Below are 17,834 nucleotides of genomic sequence, written 5' to 3'. Positions count from 1 at the left end.
CATCAAATTAAAATGATTAACACAGAAGCTGAGTTGGTAGAGAGCCAGTCTAATTCTGGTTCTTTACAATGTCATCACAGATTAATAGTTCTCTAAAAGTGATGTCATTCCAAAACAGTCTTACTTCCTTAGAAACTGGTAACATGCTCTTACTTTCCCATCTTGTAGAACAGTGGTCCCCAATCTTTTTGGCACCAGGGACCAGTTTTGTGGAAGACAATTTTTCCACAGGGTGGGGGATGTGTGTGGGGGTGGGGAATGGTTCAGGTGGTAATGGGGGTGATGGTTCAGGTGGTAATGTGAGCAATGGGGAGCGATGGGGAGCGGCAGATGAAGCTTTGCTCCCCCGCCCGCCGCTCACCTCCTGCTGTGAGGCCCGGTTCCTAACAGGCCGGAGGACTGCTACCAGTCCACAGCCCAGGGGTTGGGACCCCTGTTGTAGAACACACATTTGGAATAAGTAGTACCAAAACCATTTCCAAAAGAAGCTTACCTTGACATATAATCTAGAGAATATAAGTTCTGTGAGAGCAGGGACTTTGTCTCTCTGTGCATGGCTATATCCCTAGTACCTGGAAGGTGTGTTGAGTGAGAAATATGTGCTGAGCAAATCAATGTATGACTCAATGGATGTATCACTACTGAATCTGGGTTGCTGTAGATTAATAATGTGTTGGATGCCACCTTGAGTGGGAGATTTTGTTCCCATTAGGGCAACTATAAGGAATTGCTTCTGTAATGTAAGAGTGACACAAGAGATTTATAAGTATCGAGGATGATCATACAAATGACCAATGATATGACTAAGAAGGCTGAGACCTGGTATGGGATGGAGAGACAAAAGAAATGTAGGACAAGAAGCTTACGTTACAGAGGCATACAATTTAGTAGGGAACAACTAAATAAAAGTGCAAGGTAGTATAGGATTAAAAGCAAAAAGAATAGAGGCAGACTGAGATCTACTACAGGAGTTTGGAGAAGATGGGGATAAGCATGAGTGCTTTAAAGTTATTCATATGACTGCTGGGTGAAAACATACCTGACAGAAGAGAGCTGAGGCCAGAAAAGTAATGAGGAGCTGGGTGGTAATTGAAATGTGAAGTTACATTTTTCTGGATTAGTACTCTAGTGAAGGGGTCCCCAATCCCTGGGCCACAGACCGGTCCATGGCCTGTTAGGAACCAGGCCGCACAGCAGGAGATGAGCGGTGGGCGAGTGAGTGAAGCTTCATCTGCCGCTCCCCATCGCTCGAGTTACCGCCTGAACCATCTTCCTCCCTTGTCCATGGAAAAACTGTCTTCCACAAAACTGGAACTGGTCCCTGGTACCAAAAAAGTTGGGGACTGCTGCTCTAGTGGGAATGGAGAGAAAGGCTGAACAATGTGCATGTACACAAACACAAACATACACTGTTTTCTGCCAGGTATTATGCTCAGCAAGTCACATACATTAGCTCAGGTGAGATGATTATTTCATTTGATCTTCATAACAACTCTATAAGATAGGTATTATTTATCTCAGTTTTTCAGATGATAAAATCAAGTCTCAGAGAGGTGAAGTGATTTGCCAAGATCATAACTGTTTTAAGCAACAGAGCTAGAATTCAAACCTAAATCACCCTAACTCCAAATCATAATCTTTTATGAAAGGTTGTATATAATATAAAAACAGCATGGAGTAAAAGGTAACTCTCAGGTTTTGAATGTACAGTACTATGCATAAATAAGACATCTGCAAGCAAGTGTAGTAAAAGAAGCGAAAATACAGACGAAAAGCTGCTTTAAAAGCACTCTGGGAGGGCTTCCCTGGTGGCGCAGTGGTTGAGAGTCCGCCTGCCGATGCAGGGGACACGGGTTCGTGCCCTGGTCCGGGAAGATCCCACATGCCACAGAGCGGCTGGGCCCGTGAGCCATGGCCACGGAGCCTGCGCGTCTGGAGCCTGTGCTCCACAACAGGAGAGGCCACAACAGTGAGAGGCCCGTGTACCCCCCCCAAAAAAAAAAAAAGCACTCTGGGAGTTTTATACTAGTTTCCTTTATAGTAGTTTCTCAGAAGAATAGTACCTTCTATGTAATTCTAGATCCTCTTCTGTCCTCATATTTTGACGGTTGGGTTGGAATTTTGAGGAATATTTCTGACGAGATGGAGTCCCAAATTATAAGGTTCTTTTTGCTCTAGGAGAGATTTGTCCAGTGGAGATTCTTTTGAAGAAATCATGGTAAAGCTACAGCTATTCGGGGCCAAATCAAAATTATTTAGAATATCATCCCCTTACTTTCAGTCTGTATGTGTCTCTAGGTCTGAATAGACATTTCTCCAAAGAAGATATACTGACTGCCAAAAAACACATGAAAGAATGCTCAACATCATTAATCATTAGAGAAATGTAAACCAAAACTACAATGAGATATCATCTCACACCAGTAAGAATGGCCATCATCAAAAAATCTGGAAAGAATAAATGCTGGAGAGGGTGTGGAGAAAAGGGAACACTCCTGCACTGCTGGTGGGACTGTGAATTGGTAGAGCCACTATGGAGAACAGTATGTAGGTTCCTTAAAAAACTACAAATAGAACTACCATTTGACCCAGCAATCCCACTCCTGGGCATATACCCTGAGAAAACCATAATTCAAAAAGAGTCATGTACCAAAATGTTCATCGCAGCTCTATTTACGATAGCCCGGAGATGGAGACAACCTAAGTGCCCATCATCGGATGAATGGATAAAGAAGATGTGGTACATGTATACAATGGAATATTACTCAGCCATAAAAGGAAACGAAATTGAGCTATTTGTAATGAGGTGGATAGACCCAGAGTCTGTCATACAGAGTGAAGTAAGTCAGAAAGAGAAAGACAGATACCGTATGCTAACACATATATATGGAATTTAAGAAAAAAAAATGTCATGAAGAACCTAGGGGTAAGACAGGAATAAAGACACAGACGTACTGGAGAACGGACTTGAGGATATGGGGAGAGGGAAGGGTGAGCTGTGACAAAGCGAGAGATAGGCATGGACATATATACACTACCAAAAGTAATGTAGATAGCTAGTGGGAAGCAGCCGCATAGCACAGGGATATCAGCTCGGTGCTTTGTGACTGCCTGGAGGGGTGGGATAGGGAGGGTGGGAGGGAGGGAGACGCAAGAGGGAAGAGATATGGGAACATATGTATATGTATAACTGATTCACTTTGTTATAAAGCAGAAACTAACACACCATTGTAAAGCAATTATACCCCAATAAAGATGTTAAAAAAAAAAAAGAATATCATACTTTCCTCATTCAACAATGTTGGACCTATTATTGAGTACATAAGGCCTTTTGTAATTTTTCCTCCTTGCCTTTGATCTGCTGTTCCCTCCACATGGAAAGAGCCCCTTTTTCTTCTCCCACTTTCTGCCCTATATACACATAAATAGATGAAATTCATTGATCCTTTCAGACTCATCTCAAAAGGATTCTAGAACAGGTACCTTCACTCTTACCTATTTGAAAACTCTTAGAGTCATAAATAATTCTCCTCTTCCTTTTATATCTAATCATTTAGCCAACCATTCTAACTCTCCTTTTAAATTTTATCCACCATCTAACTACCTCTTAATACTTTCACCCATTACCACCATGGGCCACACCCCATCTTGGATAATTTCTTACCTGGATAATTATAATGGGCTCTTAACAGGCACCCAATTTATATCCTCACTTCTCTAAGGTCTATTTGCCATTCAGAAAACCAGGGTTATCCTGTTAAAATGCAAAAATACCATGTCTTTGGCCCAAATCCTCCAATGGCTTTCCATTGCACTTAAAGTAAAATTCAAATTCCTTTCCATGGTCTGTAAGGCTGGTCATGATGTGGCACCCCTACTGCTACCTCGTTGAGTTTATATCTGAGCATTCTTCCCCCTATTTATTCTGTCCCAGTTACAGTGGCCTTCTTCAGCTTATTAAAACCAGCAGCCACACTGCACCTCAAGGTTTTTACACGTGCTGTTCCATGCGTCTGGATTGTTTCTCCCCCATATATCCACATGGCTCTCTCCCTCACTTTGTCCAGGTCAGCAGTTAGCTTTCTCTGACCACCCTTTCTAAACAACCTCACTCCATAAATCCATAGCCCCCCTTTTCTTGTTTTATTTTTGTAACATTAAATGCTGCCTAATATAGTATATGTATAATTTGTTTATTATCTGTCTTCTCCAACCAGAATGTAAGCTACTTTTGGGGAAGGACTTGGCCTATTTCTGTCACTGTTGCATCCCAAGTGCCTATGACAATGCCTGACACATAGCATCTCCCACCCCCTCCTGTATCCCATCCCACAGTTCCTCTCTGGCCTCCAGGAATTCCTGAGAGGACCCTGAGCAGCCCCTCCTCTTCCCACTGTCCTCCTCAGCATTTTTTAGAAAGGGTCATTGTGAGGGGCCAGAGAACCCCTAGGCCTCTACTGTGCAGGGAATTGTGGGCCAGAGAGAAATCACTGCCAGGGGTGGGCTCAGCTGTTGTCTCCCCTCCAAGGCTGGACGTGTCTCGTTCCTGGGGCAGTTTAAGAAACGAGTGGGTTATAGGCCTGGAGTAGATGGACAGACCAGCTCAAGGTTTGGCCTTCTCTTTCTTCTTACTTTCCCAGGGTGGCTGGGCTAGATACCCCCTCTTCCCTCCCTCTCTAGGACCAACCACTCTTCAGCCACAAATCCGTCCCCGAGTTCAAGCACAGACTCCATCATGAAAACTGTTTTCCTTGGTAGCTTAGTGAGCTGGTGCTGGTCCTGCCTCCCTGTGAAGCTAACCCAGCCGCAGGAGGGCACTTGGCCCCACTGCCTTCCCAGACTGTTCACAGGAGGGTGCCCAGCAGGGTAGCACACAGGACCCCAAAGGAGGATCCGAAGGGCGAGCAGGGCACTGAGGAGCAGAAGCCCAGGTATGAGAGTCCCTGTCCCCATCCCTGCCTGCACTGTGCCTCAGGACGAACCTAAGATCCTGCATGCCGTGTTCTTTTAAACAAAAATGTATTGAGATATGGTTGACATTGTGTAAGTTTAATGTGTACAAACCTGTTAATTTGATACATTTATATATTGCAATATGATTACCACTGTAAGTTTAGTTAACACCTTTATCACGTCACAGAATTATAACTTCTTTTTTTGTGGCGAGAACAACTCGTCTTTTAGCAAGTTTGAAGTTTATAATGTAGTATTGTTGACTATATCATTATGCTGTGCATTAGATCTTCAGAACTTATTTATCTTCTAGTTGCAAGTTTGTATCCTTTAACATCTCCCCAATTCTCCCACCCAGCCCCTAGTAACCACCATCCAACTCTGTGTCTATGAGTTCAGCTTTTTTAGATTCCACATATAAGTGAGAGCATAGAGTATTTTTCTTTTTCTGTCTGGCTTATCTCACTAGCATAACGCCTTTAAGATCTATCCATGTTGTTGCAAATGGCCGGATTTCCTTCTTATGGTTATATAATATTCCATTGTATATATATCACATCTTCTTTATCCATTAATCTATTAAGGGACACAGGTTATTTCCATATCTTTTGTGAATAAAACTGCAATAAACATGACATATCTTTTTGATATCCTATTTTCATTTCCTTTGGATATATACCAGAAGTGGGATTGCTCATAAAATAAACATACAGAAATCAGTTATGTTTCTATACAATAACAATGAAATATCTTAAAATGAAATAATGAAACTATTCTGCTCACAATAGCTTCATAAAGCAATAAAATACTTAGGAATAAACTTAACCAAGGAAATGAAAGATCTGTACAATGAAAACTGCAAGACTTTGAGGAAAGAAATTGAAGAAGACACAAATAAACAGAAAGATATTCCATGTTCATGGACTGGAGGAATTAATATTTTTTAAATGTCCATACTACCCAAAGCCATTTATATATTTGGTTAAATCTCTACCAAAATTTCAATGGCATTTTTCACAGAAGTAGAAAAAAAAATCCTAAAATTTGTATGAATACACAGAAGACCCTGAATAGCTAAAGCAGTGCTGAGAACAAAGATGGGGGCATCACACACCCTGACTTCACACTATATTACAAAGCTACAGTAATGAAAGCAGTACTGTACCAGCATAAAAATAGACACACAGACCAATGGAAGAGAATTGAGAACTCGGAAATAAACCCCACATACAGGGTCAACTAATATTTGACAAGGGAGACAAGAATACTCAATGGGAAAAGGATAGTCTCTTCAACAAACAATGCTAGGAAAACGGGATAACCACATGAAGAAAAATGGAATTGGGGCCCTTTCTCACAGCACTCACAAAAATTAACTTGAAATGGATTAAAGTCTATTTAAGACCTGATACCATAAAACTCCCAGAAGAAAACATAGGGAAGAAGCTCCTTAACATTGGTCTTAGCAAGAATTTTTTGGATATGACACCAAAGCACAAGCAACAAAAGTAAAAATCAACAAGTGGGACAACATTAAACTAAAAACCTCCAGTACAGAAAAAGTAACAAAATGAAAAGGCAGGGCTTCCCTGGTGGCGCAGTGGTTGAGAATCTGCCTGCTAATGCAGGGGACACGGATTCGAGCCCTGGTCTGGGAGGATCCCACATGCCGCGGAGCAACTGGGCCTGTAAGCCACAACTACTGAGCCTGCACGTCTGGAGCCTGTGCTCCACAACAAGAGAGGCCGTGACAGTGAGAGGCCTGTGCACTGCGATGAAGAATGGCCCCTGCTTGCCACAACTAGAGAAAGCCCTCGCATAGAAACAAAGACCCAACACAGCAAAAATAAATAAAATAAAATTAATAAACTCCTAACCCACATCTTCTTTAAAAAAAAAAATGAAAAGGCAACTTACAGAATAGGTGAAAATATTTGCAAACCACATATTGGATACGGGATTAATAACCAAAATATATAAAGAACTCATACACCTCAGTAGCAAAAAAAACCCCAAACAACCCAATTAGAACAATGGGCCAAGGAACCGAATGGATATTTTCCCAAAGAAACCATACAAGTGGCCAATGGTACATGAAATATTGCTGAACATCACTAATCATCAGTGAAATGCAAATCAAAACCACAGTGAGATACCACCTCACACTTGTTAGAATGGCTACTATCAAAAAGACAAGAAATAAGTTTTAGCGAAGATGTGGAGAAAAGGGAACACGTGCACTGTTAGTGAGAATGTAAATTGGTACAACCACTGTTGAAAACAGGATGGATTTCCTCAAAAAATTAAAAATAGAGGGCTTCCCTGGTGGCACAGTGGTTGAGAGTCCGCCTGCCGATGCAGGGGACACGGGTTCGTGCCCCGGTCCGGGAAGATCCCATGTGCCGCGGAGCGGCTAGGCCCGTGAGCCATGGCCGCTGAGCCTGCGTGTCTGGAGCCTGTGCTCCACAACGGGAGAGGCCACAACAGTGAGAGGCCCACGTACAGCAAAAAAAAAAAAAAAAATTAAAAATAGATCCAACAATCCCACTTCTGGGTATATATGCACAGGCTGTGTTCTAACAGCAGGTATCTCACCTTGCCTGGCTGGGCATATGCAAAAAATCTTAACACTTGAACCAGGAGAAACATGGGTCTTTGGGACCCTGTGCAGCCCTGGGCCCCAGGAACAGTAGCCAAGAGCTTTCTCATAGGCTTGTCCCCAGTTCCTACAAGTATGACCCAGGCCTTCTCGACTCGGGCTGCCTTAAAGTACCATTGCCCCCACGACTGGGGTCTCTGTAGGCTGTGCCCAGGCCTGGCCCTTGGTCTTCAGAAGAGCCTCGTGGCTATGGCAATAGCTCCATCTCCCGAGGCCGGGGGCCCTGAGTCTGAGTCAGACCCCTACACTGTGGCCCCCTGCCCACCTCTTGGCTGACATGGCCCAATTCAGCCTTGGCTAACCAAATCTCTGTTGCTATCCCATTTATCTGGTGTCCCAGCTTTACCCTTAACCTGGCCTGGGACACTCTGGGAGCCCTTTCTCAGTTTGTGTGCCACTGTGAGACCAGCAGGGGCAGAGGGAAGCTTGTGGACCTGAGCCACCTGGCTTTCCTCCCAGCATACCACCCTGAAGGCCTCCTGCTCTCCTGCCACATCTCACTTTGTAGGTTTCTCTTTCTTACCAGTCAAAATAAGTAGTAAGTCATGGGCCTTTCCTTCACAGGACATGTTGGAGATGGTCCCTGGGCCAAGGACTGTCTCCTGACCTGCTCCCTTTGTTATTTTTCCAACTTCTGGACATATTGCATGACATACACTTCAATAAAAAGTATAGCCTAGTGAATTAGAAGGGCTACTGAAGACATCAGTAATAATCAAGAGCCTGAAAATAAGGTCAGTAAAGGTGGAGTTATGAAAAATGGAAGCCCCAAAAGGTCTTGATATAATTTTTGACATTGCATGAAGTAGTCAAAAAGTGTCTAGTCTCTACCAATGATTGAATAATAAAAATGAGTGTAGTTAGAACCAGATAGTTTGACGAGGCTATCCTGACTATGCACATTCTGTTGCCAATCTACATATCCTTTACCTACAGAGAGATCAGAGTTAATCCTGTAAGAACTGAGTCAAGACATAACTTCGCTGACACTAGGCATCCACTAACCCCCTAGGGAAAACAGAGCAACTCATGCTTTGAAACTGACTAAAAAGCAAGCAGACAATGATGAGATTGTCCCTGAGGTTTTCATAACAGAATGAATTTAGGATAGACTGAATGCTATATGGATGCTGGATGAAGAAATCTTTTTCTTTCCCAAGTAAGAGATTGGTTTTCAAGTTCTTATATACAGAATGAACTGTTATTCACCCAATATGGTGCCCATCTAGAGACTATAAATTCCACATCTTTTTTACTCCCACATAGGAGCAGCCATGTGACTATGTTCAGGTCAATAGGATGCTAGCAGAAATGATACGTGCATCTTCCAGTTCAATTTTCTCCAAAGTGAAGTCACTTGCCTTCGTCTCTCTTTCACCTCCATGGAAGGAACCATGGATGAGGAGGCAGTTCAACTGTGTGGATAACAATGCTCAAGTGGAATAGTGTTACGGGCTGAATGGTGTCCCCCCAAAATTCATACGTTGAAGTCAACCTCAGTACCTCAGAATGTTACTGTATTTGGAGAGAGGGTCTTTCAAGAGGTAATTAAGTTAAAACAAGGCCATTGGTGTAGGCCTTCATCCAATATGACTGGTGTCCTTATAAGAAAGGAAATTTGGACATAGGCATGTACAGAAGGAAGATGATGTGAAGATACAGGGAGAAGATGACCACCTATAAGCCAAGGAGAGAGGCATTAGAAGAAATAACCCTGGCCACACCTTGATTTCTGACTTCTAGCCTCCAGAATTATGTGAAATAAATTTCTGTCGTTTAAGCCACGCAGTCTGTGGTACTTAGTTACAGCAGTTCTGTCAAACTAATATAAAAAGTAAGATGGATGAAACCAGTATCCCTGAGTGAAGCAGAGCTGATTGTCTGCCTAACTCTGGACTTTTATGAGAATGAACTAAACTATTCTGTTGAGTTCATGTATTTTGGTGTCCCTTTGCTATAGCAGCTTAAGCTATACTCTAGTATAATACTTAGAGGGGGAAAAAAGGGAAACAAGCATTTCACAAGAGAGAAGGAGCGAGGCAAACCATGATATATTCACTGAACATAACCAAGAACTAGGACCTCAGCATGGAAAATGACTGATAAAAATTTAAGTGCATAAGTCATATATTCCTCAAAGTATGTAAAATATGCATACACAAAATGTCCAGAAGCAACTGTAGTTATAAAAAAAACTATTGGTTGTGTTAGAGGATTAGACACATCAAACGTGGCTTCTTTATTCTGATAATTTAAATCAGTTCCATTAACAATATATGTACCTTTAGACTTACCTCTATAATTTCTATTTACTATCCTATAAGTTTAAGTCAGCAAAGAGAATCATGCTTAGACATTAACCCCGCCTATTCTGATTCTGAGAAAAGTGCTACACACTGTTCCTCCTGCCCATCTCTTTGCTTTCTTCTCACCAGTTCTTCCCAGCATTGTCTTACTCCCTGCTTTCTTACAGACCAGTGAGTGGAGCAGAGCGGTCAAGGATGGAAGAATTGAAGACAAGGAAGAGAGATGGGGGGAAATACAGAGCAGACATTTCAGTTCCTTTCGTTCCACCTCAGTCCCTGCAGAATTCATCACAAAACTGAAGCAAAGCTATTGAAGCTTCCACAGACATATCTGTGTGTTATCTACAAGGTGTAAATGAGGCATATGACTGTTCACCAATGCGAACAAGCTTAGCTGAAGTAACAGCATAGGAAGTCATTAATTAGATTGTTCAGCTGACCAAATCCATTCAGTGAATGGCTGTTATAAAAGCATTGTAATTATGCGCTTCTGAGTCCTGGCCCATAGACTGTTTTCCAGCTCATTACTCAGAAGAAGCAGTTTACACCTCATACCACATCATCTCTTATTTCTGTTTCATGAGAATACAGCCTTCTTTGTTAGGAATGTATGAATTTCCTTTCAAAGCTACCAACCAAAATGATTAAAAGAAATTCCAAGTGAAAGTGGGTATGCCTCATTGTTTTGTTTTGTTTTAAATCTATATTAGCAAATTTAAGGTTTTCAGAAGATTATTTATTTTATGATTGTTTGTAATGAAAAACAATTTTTCGACATACCCAGTGATTTTATCACTGATGTTTTAAAATACCGTTTCTTCTTGTAATGTCTTAAATTGAAGAGGGGAGGCATGTTCAAGTAATTGAAAGGTAGCAGTAAGCACCTGTCAGATGCTGGAAGCAATGATGAGCTATCTTGAGTTCTATAACTGAGGTTCAATACAAAACAAGATAGCACTTTAGTCATAACTTTAAGGCTTTATTAATTCCTCAGAGCACCCAGAGAGGAATGGTGTTGCACAGAGGCCTAACTTAGATCTATTTTGAGCAAAAGCACGAGTGTGGATTTCCTAGAAAAGGTGCTAAGCAAACGATGCCTCCAACACTGCATAACCTCCATGGGTAGTAATACTGAGAAACTGTAATCAAACACAATTGAATAATCGTGTAGTAGAGGTGATTATGACAGTGGATATGAATTTGAACTATATGACCACTAATTTCATGAATTTTATTGAACATAGAGATAAATGCAGGGAGGGCTCACTTTTTACAGTAATGTAAGATCATAAAAATGACTGTGCAAGCTGAAACAGTGCCATGTAATCTTAATAATCAATGGGGGGATATTACATTTGCTCAACGACCTTTAAAAATTTTTTGTCAAAACACTAAAAACTCTCTTACTGTGGTTTGTAAATGTAAATTATAGTAAAACTAGTATTTATTTATTATACCATAATTTAAACATTAGAAACATTGAGAACCCAAGTGTTTTCTTTATCTGTAAAAATCTTATGAAGAGTAGTTTGAATACTGCTTTTCTTCCCCTGCTCGTATACCTTATAACGCAGAGCTAGTACCTCTTTTATGACTTGATGAATTGTCAGATTCCTTTCTAAGTTTGGATCCACTTCCAACATTTTGTCTTTGCCCTTTCTTATTCATGAAATATCTCTGAGAGTTCCTTTAATGTAGAGTTTTATGCCAGTGTCACTTCCTCTGGGACACTGTCATCCTTTCAGTAACAACCACTTTCCTCATTTATGTCGATAAGTTCATCTGGCTGTATATCTAGAGTCTCAAATGGCAAACAGTGGCACTGTCAACATCCCATGGTCAGCTATTTCAAATTTCACTTTCAGAATTATCACTTTTCATTTCTTTGCTGGCAGTTCTCTCTTTGCATGATCTATTTTTGCAAAATGTTACGTGGTTTATCACAGTCAACAGAACTACACACTTTGCTGTCTGAACTGAATAACAGATGTGCCACGACCAATCGCCCACAGACTTTGAAAGAAGTGGTATGATTGGTCACAGATCATGATGCACATTTGTTACTGACATAATGATTTGTGCCCCAGAGAAGTTTGCACTTGATGCAGAGAAGTTTGCACTTGATGCAATTACTAACTGAAATTCACATCACTCTACTGGGGGACTGGTGTTATTTAGCTAATCCGTGGTAATTGAAATTTGTGTATATCAGAACCATGCAAAGTGAGGACTGTTGTACACCAATACTGTTGTTTAGGCACTTTAAAACCTGCTATTATACATAAGGTGGGCGGGGGATAAAAGAAATAATTCAACGTCCTGAAAGGAAAGTATTAACCAAGTGAAATATAGGATAGTCGAGAAAATAGAGGGTAAAAATGATGAGTGGCTACAAACCCACAGTGCCCCCTGTGCTATGTCCTCTCAGGCAAGATGCCCAGGCTTTGTGTGCCTCTGCAAAGTGCGGCATAATAACTGTCAACTGGAAAAAAAATAAACAACGTGAGAGTTGTGAGTTAAGTTTTATTTGGGGCAAAATGAGGACTATAGCCCAGGAGACAGAATTTCGGAAAGCTCTGAGAAACTGATTTAAAGAGGTGGGGGGGGAAAGTCAGTGATTCTGGTGAAAGGGGAGTACATGCAATCAAGCACATATTTTTTGCAGAAGGTTGCTGCCAGTCTCGTGAAGGTTACTGCTAGTCACGAGCAGGCATCACCATGAAGGGTTTTAGTGCTTCTCTAGATACGAGGAGATGCAAGAATTGGGCTCATAAAATCTTCTCCTGCAAATCTCTATCTGAAGACCTGTTCTGCCAGTTTTTCCCAGAGTACAGAGTGCCTCATTCCTGATCTCCACCCTGAACTCCTCTCAGCGGGTGTTGAAGGTCAGCAACTGCAGCAGCTCTTGATTTAATCCTTTAGAGGCAGATGGCAAGTGCCAATTTGTAGTTGGCATAACAATACCTACCTTATAGGGTTGTCATAATAACTGAATCAAAATTAAACAATTATAGGGTTATCATATGTAAAATGATAGGGTTATCAGAGGGTTATAGGGTTATGATATGTAAAAGCCTGAGAACGATACCTAGCACACTGTAAGCACTACAGAAACACTAGCTATGAGAGCAGGAAATAAGAGCAGGAAACCCTAGCAGATGAAGGAAGAGGTGGTTTAGAGGAAATTATATCTCAACCAAAACAAAAAACCTGTCCTTAAAGTCAAAAGGAAATATTTAGGGTGTTTTTTTGTTTCCTTTTGTCAAGAACTATAGTAAGGGTGATGCAATCTTCATGTTGTATTTGATATTAAGTACCACCCTTCTTAGAGAGAAGACTGATTTAAAATTGAAGCTAAAATATCTAATAATGAAGAACACAAATAGGCATCTATATTTTCTTAGAAATAAAATAGATTAAATGACTCCTGGCTTTATAAATCATTGAATTTGTAAAATAATTTGCAGTTATTTACATATTTCCAACAGTGCCCAAATGAGGTCATGGATGAAATCTTTCTTTAAAAATCATTCCCATCCAAGTAATCTACTTGAAATAGGCCATGTTGTTTCCTTTATTAGTGAGCTAAAGATTTCTGCAAGGACAAGTTACTTCAGCACTGGATTTTACCTGTATCTGTTTTATCTAGCTTGGCTATGGTTATAGTGAAACTTTCACTGATACTCACAAAGCAGCCACACTCCCTGTGGCAATTTACAGCCAAACACTACCTGTAAGTTTTGCATCAGAACCCACGTGAAAGCTCCTCCCTCTCAGCTGCAGGATCATCCCACACCTCAAGTTAAGTCCTGATCAACGACCTGAAGAGCAGCATGTCAAAACCTATCACTTGCGTGCTCCTCTGGGTGGCTGAGTCATGGCCTCACCGACAAGGCTTTCTTTACCAAGTCCAGCTCTTCCTTAGGGCTCTGGTTCCATAAACCAGCAGGGCAACAAGAGTAATATTATCAGTCACATGGGCGTCATTTATGATAGGGTCAGAAAAACCGGACTTTCTGAAAGTTGCTGTGTTTTTACACAATCATGTGGTAGCACTCAGCTGAATGTCCCAGATGCACCAAGTGTTAGAGCTGGAAGGAGCCGTTGCCAACACTGTTATCATTTAACTGATAACAACACTGATGGCCAGAAAGGTTGCAAAATTATCAGGTTGCCATACTAGGTCTAAGAGCATCTCTTCAGTCTCCCAGCCCAATGCTCTTTCCTGCTCATCTTATATCTTTGTCTCTCATGGTCATTTCCTTTTTTGTTTCATTATATACTTAGATACACATAACTGAAATTTAATTGAATAGATACTACCAAGAGATTGCATATCCATGTGTGACTTAGCATGTGCACCCACCCCAAAATGCTCATTTTTAATGTTTTCATAATACCCTTACAAGCAAAAAAAAATTCTTAGCTAAACATAAGAATGCATGGAAATGATCTGAGACCAGTGAAACATCATATAAGAGAAGGGTCTAATAAAACATTGCCAACTGCTGAGTGAGCGTGCCCCACAAGCACAGTCAAGGTTGTGAGCTGTTAACATCCCTGCTTTTCTTGCCTCGAGCTGGTTATTATGTGCTGTCTGTGCCATCTGGATGCATCATAAGTGTGTGGCGATTTTGCAATAAAGCTGGTAACTAAAATGTAATCATGAAGCAGAACGACAGTGCAAAAGAATAAGAAGTAAGGTCAGAAATAAAATACATTTTAAAATGAAATGTACCCTTACTCTTTCAAGTTGAGAAATTCAAATATATTATTGACATCTGACATTAGTGATTGAACGTGAAAAAATGAAATAAAGAAAAAAGGTCATTTCCAAAAGAGTTCAACACGTACACATAACACACGCACATACATACAGACACGCATGTTCACTTGGAGAGCCACCCTGCTAGGCTGGCAGCGCCCTGCGAATGACAGCCTATGAGGGCAGCAGATGATAAGGTCCATCTGTACTTTGCTCTCTTCACCATTCTGTCCCCAGAGTATTTTGTTCTCAGGTTTTCTTTTTTTTTTTTTCTTTTTAGCACCAGGCTCACCTTGCCTACCTGGACCTGGTCCCTGATGCACCCTGGATTCTCACATACATGGGGCCAATACCTTACTCAGAAGGACACTTCTGAGTCCCTGCATATTCATTTGTATTCCACACCATGCTAGGACTCAGGCAAACCATCAGCTGATGACTAGATTCCAAGAGAAAATGTAAAATTTGAATTATTTTAGAAAGAGCACCATTGTTCCTTTCAATTTGTCTATAAAGACACACCTATAACTTAAGGAAGTTCTCGCATGGCCCTGATTTTTTGGCCAGAATGATCATTCGAATATATAAAATATTTCTAATATGAAAATATCTCCACTTTATTATATGCCTGTAGTATTAGACATCTAAGATTCCTAGACTATACTGAAAACCTGAATGCAGGTAAGTATCTGACAAAGATATTGGAAGTAAAATTGGATTGGGGGATCAGGCACCTAAAAATATATCTATCTTGCAGTTGGTTTCCTCATCTGTAGAGATACGGCATCGGGTTGGAAATTTTTTTATTACTACACAATGGGTGCTTTATCTCCTTCATTGGCCATGGAAATGTTAGCCTAGCTCCTTTTTCTCATCCTCTTTAAAACACAAGTGAAGAATGTTGACTTGAATTATCCAGGTAACTGTCTAGATCTGAAATACAGAGTTAGCAAACACACCCTAAGATGTCTTCTCACTCCGAGAGTGAATGGCTGAGTATAGAGCATGGACGATGAAGTATAGAGACACAGTCCCAAAAGTCAAAATAATGCTCACTATAAAAGGCCGGCTGAATTGTTTCATTAAAAAAATGCACTATAAGGAATTTCATCTTAAAACTAAATAATAATGGTACAATTATATTTTTCTCCCAAGGAGGGAAAGAAGGAGGAAAGGAAGGATAGAAGGAAGGGCTGAAAGAAAGGGGGAAGGAAGATAGGAAGAAAGCAGTGAAGGAAGGAAGTCAGGCAGAAGGAAGGAAGGAAATTTGTAATTGTCATTAAACTCTTTTCCCTCAGAGGAAAGATTAATGTAATCGTTGATAATAATGCCCCAATCAAAGGGAAAGTTTCTCTGTCTACTATCAAAACATGCAGCATAGAATCTTTGTTTTTCTTCACTTATCAAAAGAGATATAGTTTACTACCTTCAAAGTCCACGTCTCCAACTAATTTTGTCTTTCCTGTCATTGGGTCATGGACATAGTTGATACCCACATCAATTACAGCAGCACCTTCTTTAACCATATCAGATGTAATCAACTTTGGAATACCTGAAAGCAAAACAGAGTGGTAAAACACTGGAAAATACTTAAGCTTTGTCCTTGAGTATAACAAAATTTATACATTAGTTTATACATCTAATGTTTTTATTGTCATGGAAAGGTAGCACATGGGGGCATCTCTGGGTGAAATCCTGCCAGGATTTACCCTTTCACCTTAGAGATTGCTTACCAAAGCAATTTCTTACCAAAGCATTTCTCCAAATGGACAACCACTTGAGCAGCATCCTTTTGTATTTCACGTACTATAAATATCACGGGAAGATTATGGAGATGAAACAGGCTCCCGCTGAGGGTGAGTGGAGTGAAAACAACTTGGAAGATGGAGGTGGAGAGAAGGAAGAGAGGGAGGGAGGAAGGATAAAAAGAAAAAAAGTGAAAATGCTAATAATTCATATTCCTCAGGGTTGTGGTAAACTGTAAAGTGCTGAATACGAAGTATTATCTCATCCACTCCAAACATGAGAGGCTATCTTGAGCTTTATATTTATTTTTTTCTTGGTTTCTTTGATTCATTATGTCTGTATATGACTTGGAATGGTGTAAGAAACAGTTCTACTCACTATTTCTCCATTCAAGTTTGAAAGATAGCTCTTCAGAGATGTTATGTCATCATCTATATTTTATAACTCTTTTCAAATTTTATTTCAGGCACAACAGTACCAGCTAACAATGGCTAGTGTTCCAATTTTTTTGTTATAAATTAACAAACCATTCCCAAACTTAGTGTCTTAAAACAACAACTAATTATTATGTTCCACAGTTGTGTGAGTTGACTGAGCTCAGCTGGATGGATCTTCTTGTGGCTGCGGCTGAAGTCATCTAAAGCTGTGATGCAGCTGGTTGTCCCAGGTGGCGCACTCACAGGGCTACAGCGGATGCTCATGGTGGCTGAGCTCAGCGGGGGCTGTCCAATGGAGCACGTGGGCGTGGCCTCTCCATGCAGCTTGGGCTTCTCACAACCTGGCAGCTGGCTTCCAAGAGTGAGTGTTCCAAGTGATAGGAAATAGAAGGCGCCCGTCACTTAAGACTGGAACCTGGAAACTGGCACAGTGTCACTTCTGTCATATTCTATTGGGCAGGCAGTGACAGAATCCACTTAGATTTAAAAGGAGGGATGGAGATGCCATTTCTCAGTGGGAGGAGAATCAAAGAATTGGAGTGTCCATCTTTACTCCACCAGAATGCCTCTGGTGGACATTTTGTCTGGTGGGTGATGTACTCACTTTCACTTGCTACATCCCTTGCTGGAAAAGGGTTACCTGTTGTTGTGTTGGCAGACGCTTTCTTCTAGCATCTGAATATTCATTTAAGCATTCCAGATGGTTTGAATGTCACCTTGTGGCATATGATTTTTACTACTAGTAAGAATTGAAAGGCTATAAAGAAACAGTGCCAAAATAGTTGTAGCTAGCTGATAGGTTCCTTAGCCACAAAATGATACAACCAAGATGGCATCAATGTTTGAGATATATTTTTTCTCTTGCTTTCCTATCCTATCCCATAGAACTTCTTCCTTTTTACCAGTTCTAGCATCGATATTGAGTATTGCTCTAAAGATAGTCATAAAATCCTGTTTCTTCTTGGCAT

The 17,834-nt window shown here is 40.8% G+C and overlaps 1 protein-coding gene and 1 long non-coding RNA gene across 8 annotated transcripts in view; one reads left to right on the top strand and one right to left on the bottom strand.

Annotated features, from left to right (window-relative positions):
• MTHFD2L (methylenetetrahydrofolate dehydrogenase (NADP+ dependent) 2 like) overlaps window positions 1-17,834 on the bottom strand; it is a 139,196-nt gene that overhangs the window by 11,476 nt on the left and 109,886 nt on the right. For 3 of the 6 annotated variants that reach the window (XM_067736283.1, XM_067736285.1, XM_067736284.1), the window contains 2 exons: window positions 16,433-16,558; window positions 16,110-16,235 (listed from right to left, as the gene is read on the bottom strand). The exons of 1 other annotated variant lie outside the window; for it this stretch is intronic. In XM_067736283.1, coding sequence (XP_067592384.1) covers window positions 16,110-16,235; window positions 16,433-16,558 — 252 coding nt within the window. The remainder of the gene's footprint in view (window positions 1-16,109; window positions 16,236-16,432; window positions 16,559-17,834) is intronic. 2 more of the 6 variants (XR_010943078.1, XM_067736286.1) reach the window with 1 other exon arrangement.
• LOC137223822 (uncharacterized) overlaps window positions 1-17,834 on the top strand; it is a 99,611-nt gene that overhangs the window by 77,908 nt on the left and 3,869 nt on the right. For both annotated transcript variants that reach the window (XR_010943080.1, XR_010943079.1), the window contains one exon: window positions 17,008-17,227. This is a non-coding gene — a long non-coding RNA (uncharacterized lncRNA). The remainder of the gene's footprint in view (window positions 1-17,007; window positions 17,228-17,834) is intronic.

The sequence above is a fragment of the Pseudorca crassidens genome, chromosome 4 (genome assembly GCF_039906515.1).
Source record: "Pseudorca crassidens isolate mPseCra1 chromosome 4, mPseCra1.hap1, whole genome shotgun sequence".
In the NCBI taxonomy this organism is placed as follows: domain Eukaryota; kingdom Metazoa; phylum Chordata; class Mammalia; order Artiodactyla; family Delphinidae; genus Pseudorca; species Pseudorca crassidens.
Note: the sequence above shows the minus strand (reverse complement) of the source record. Positions and strands in the feature narration are given on the sequence as shown.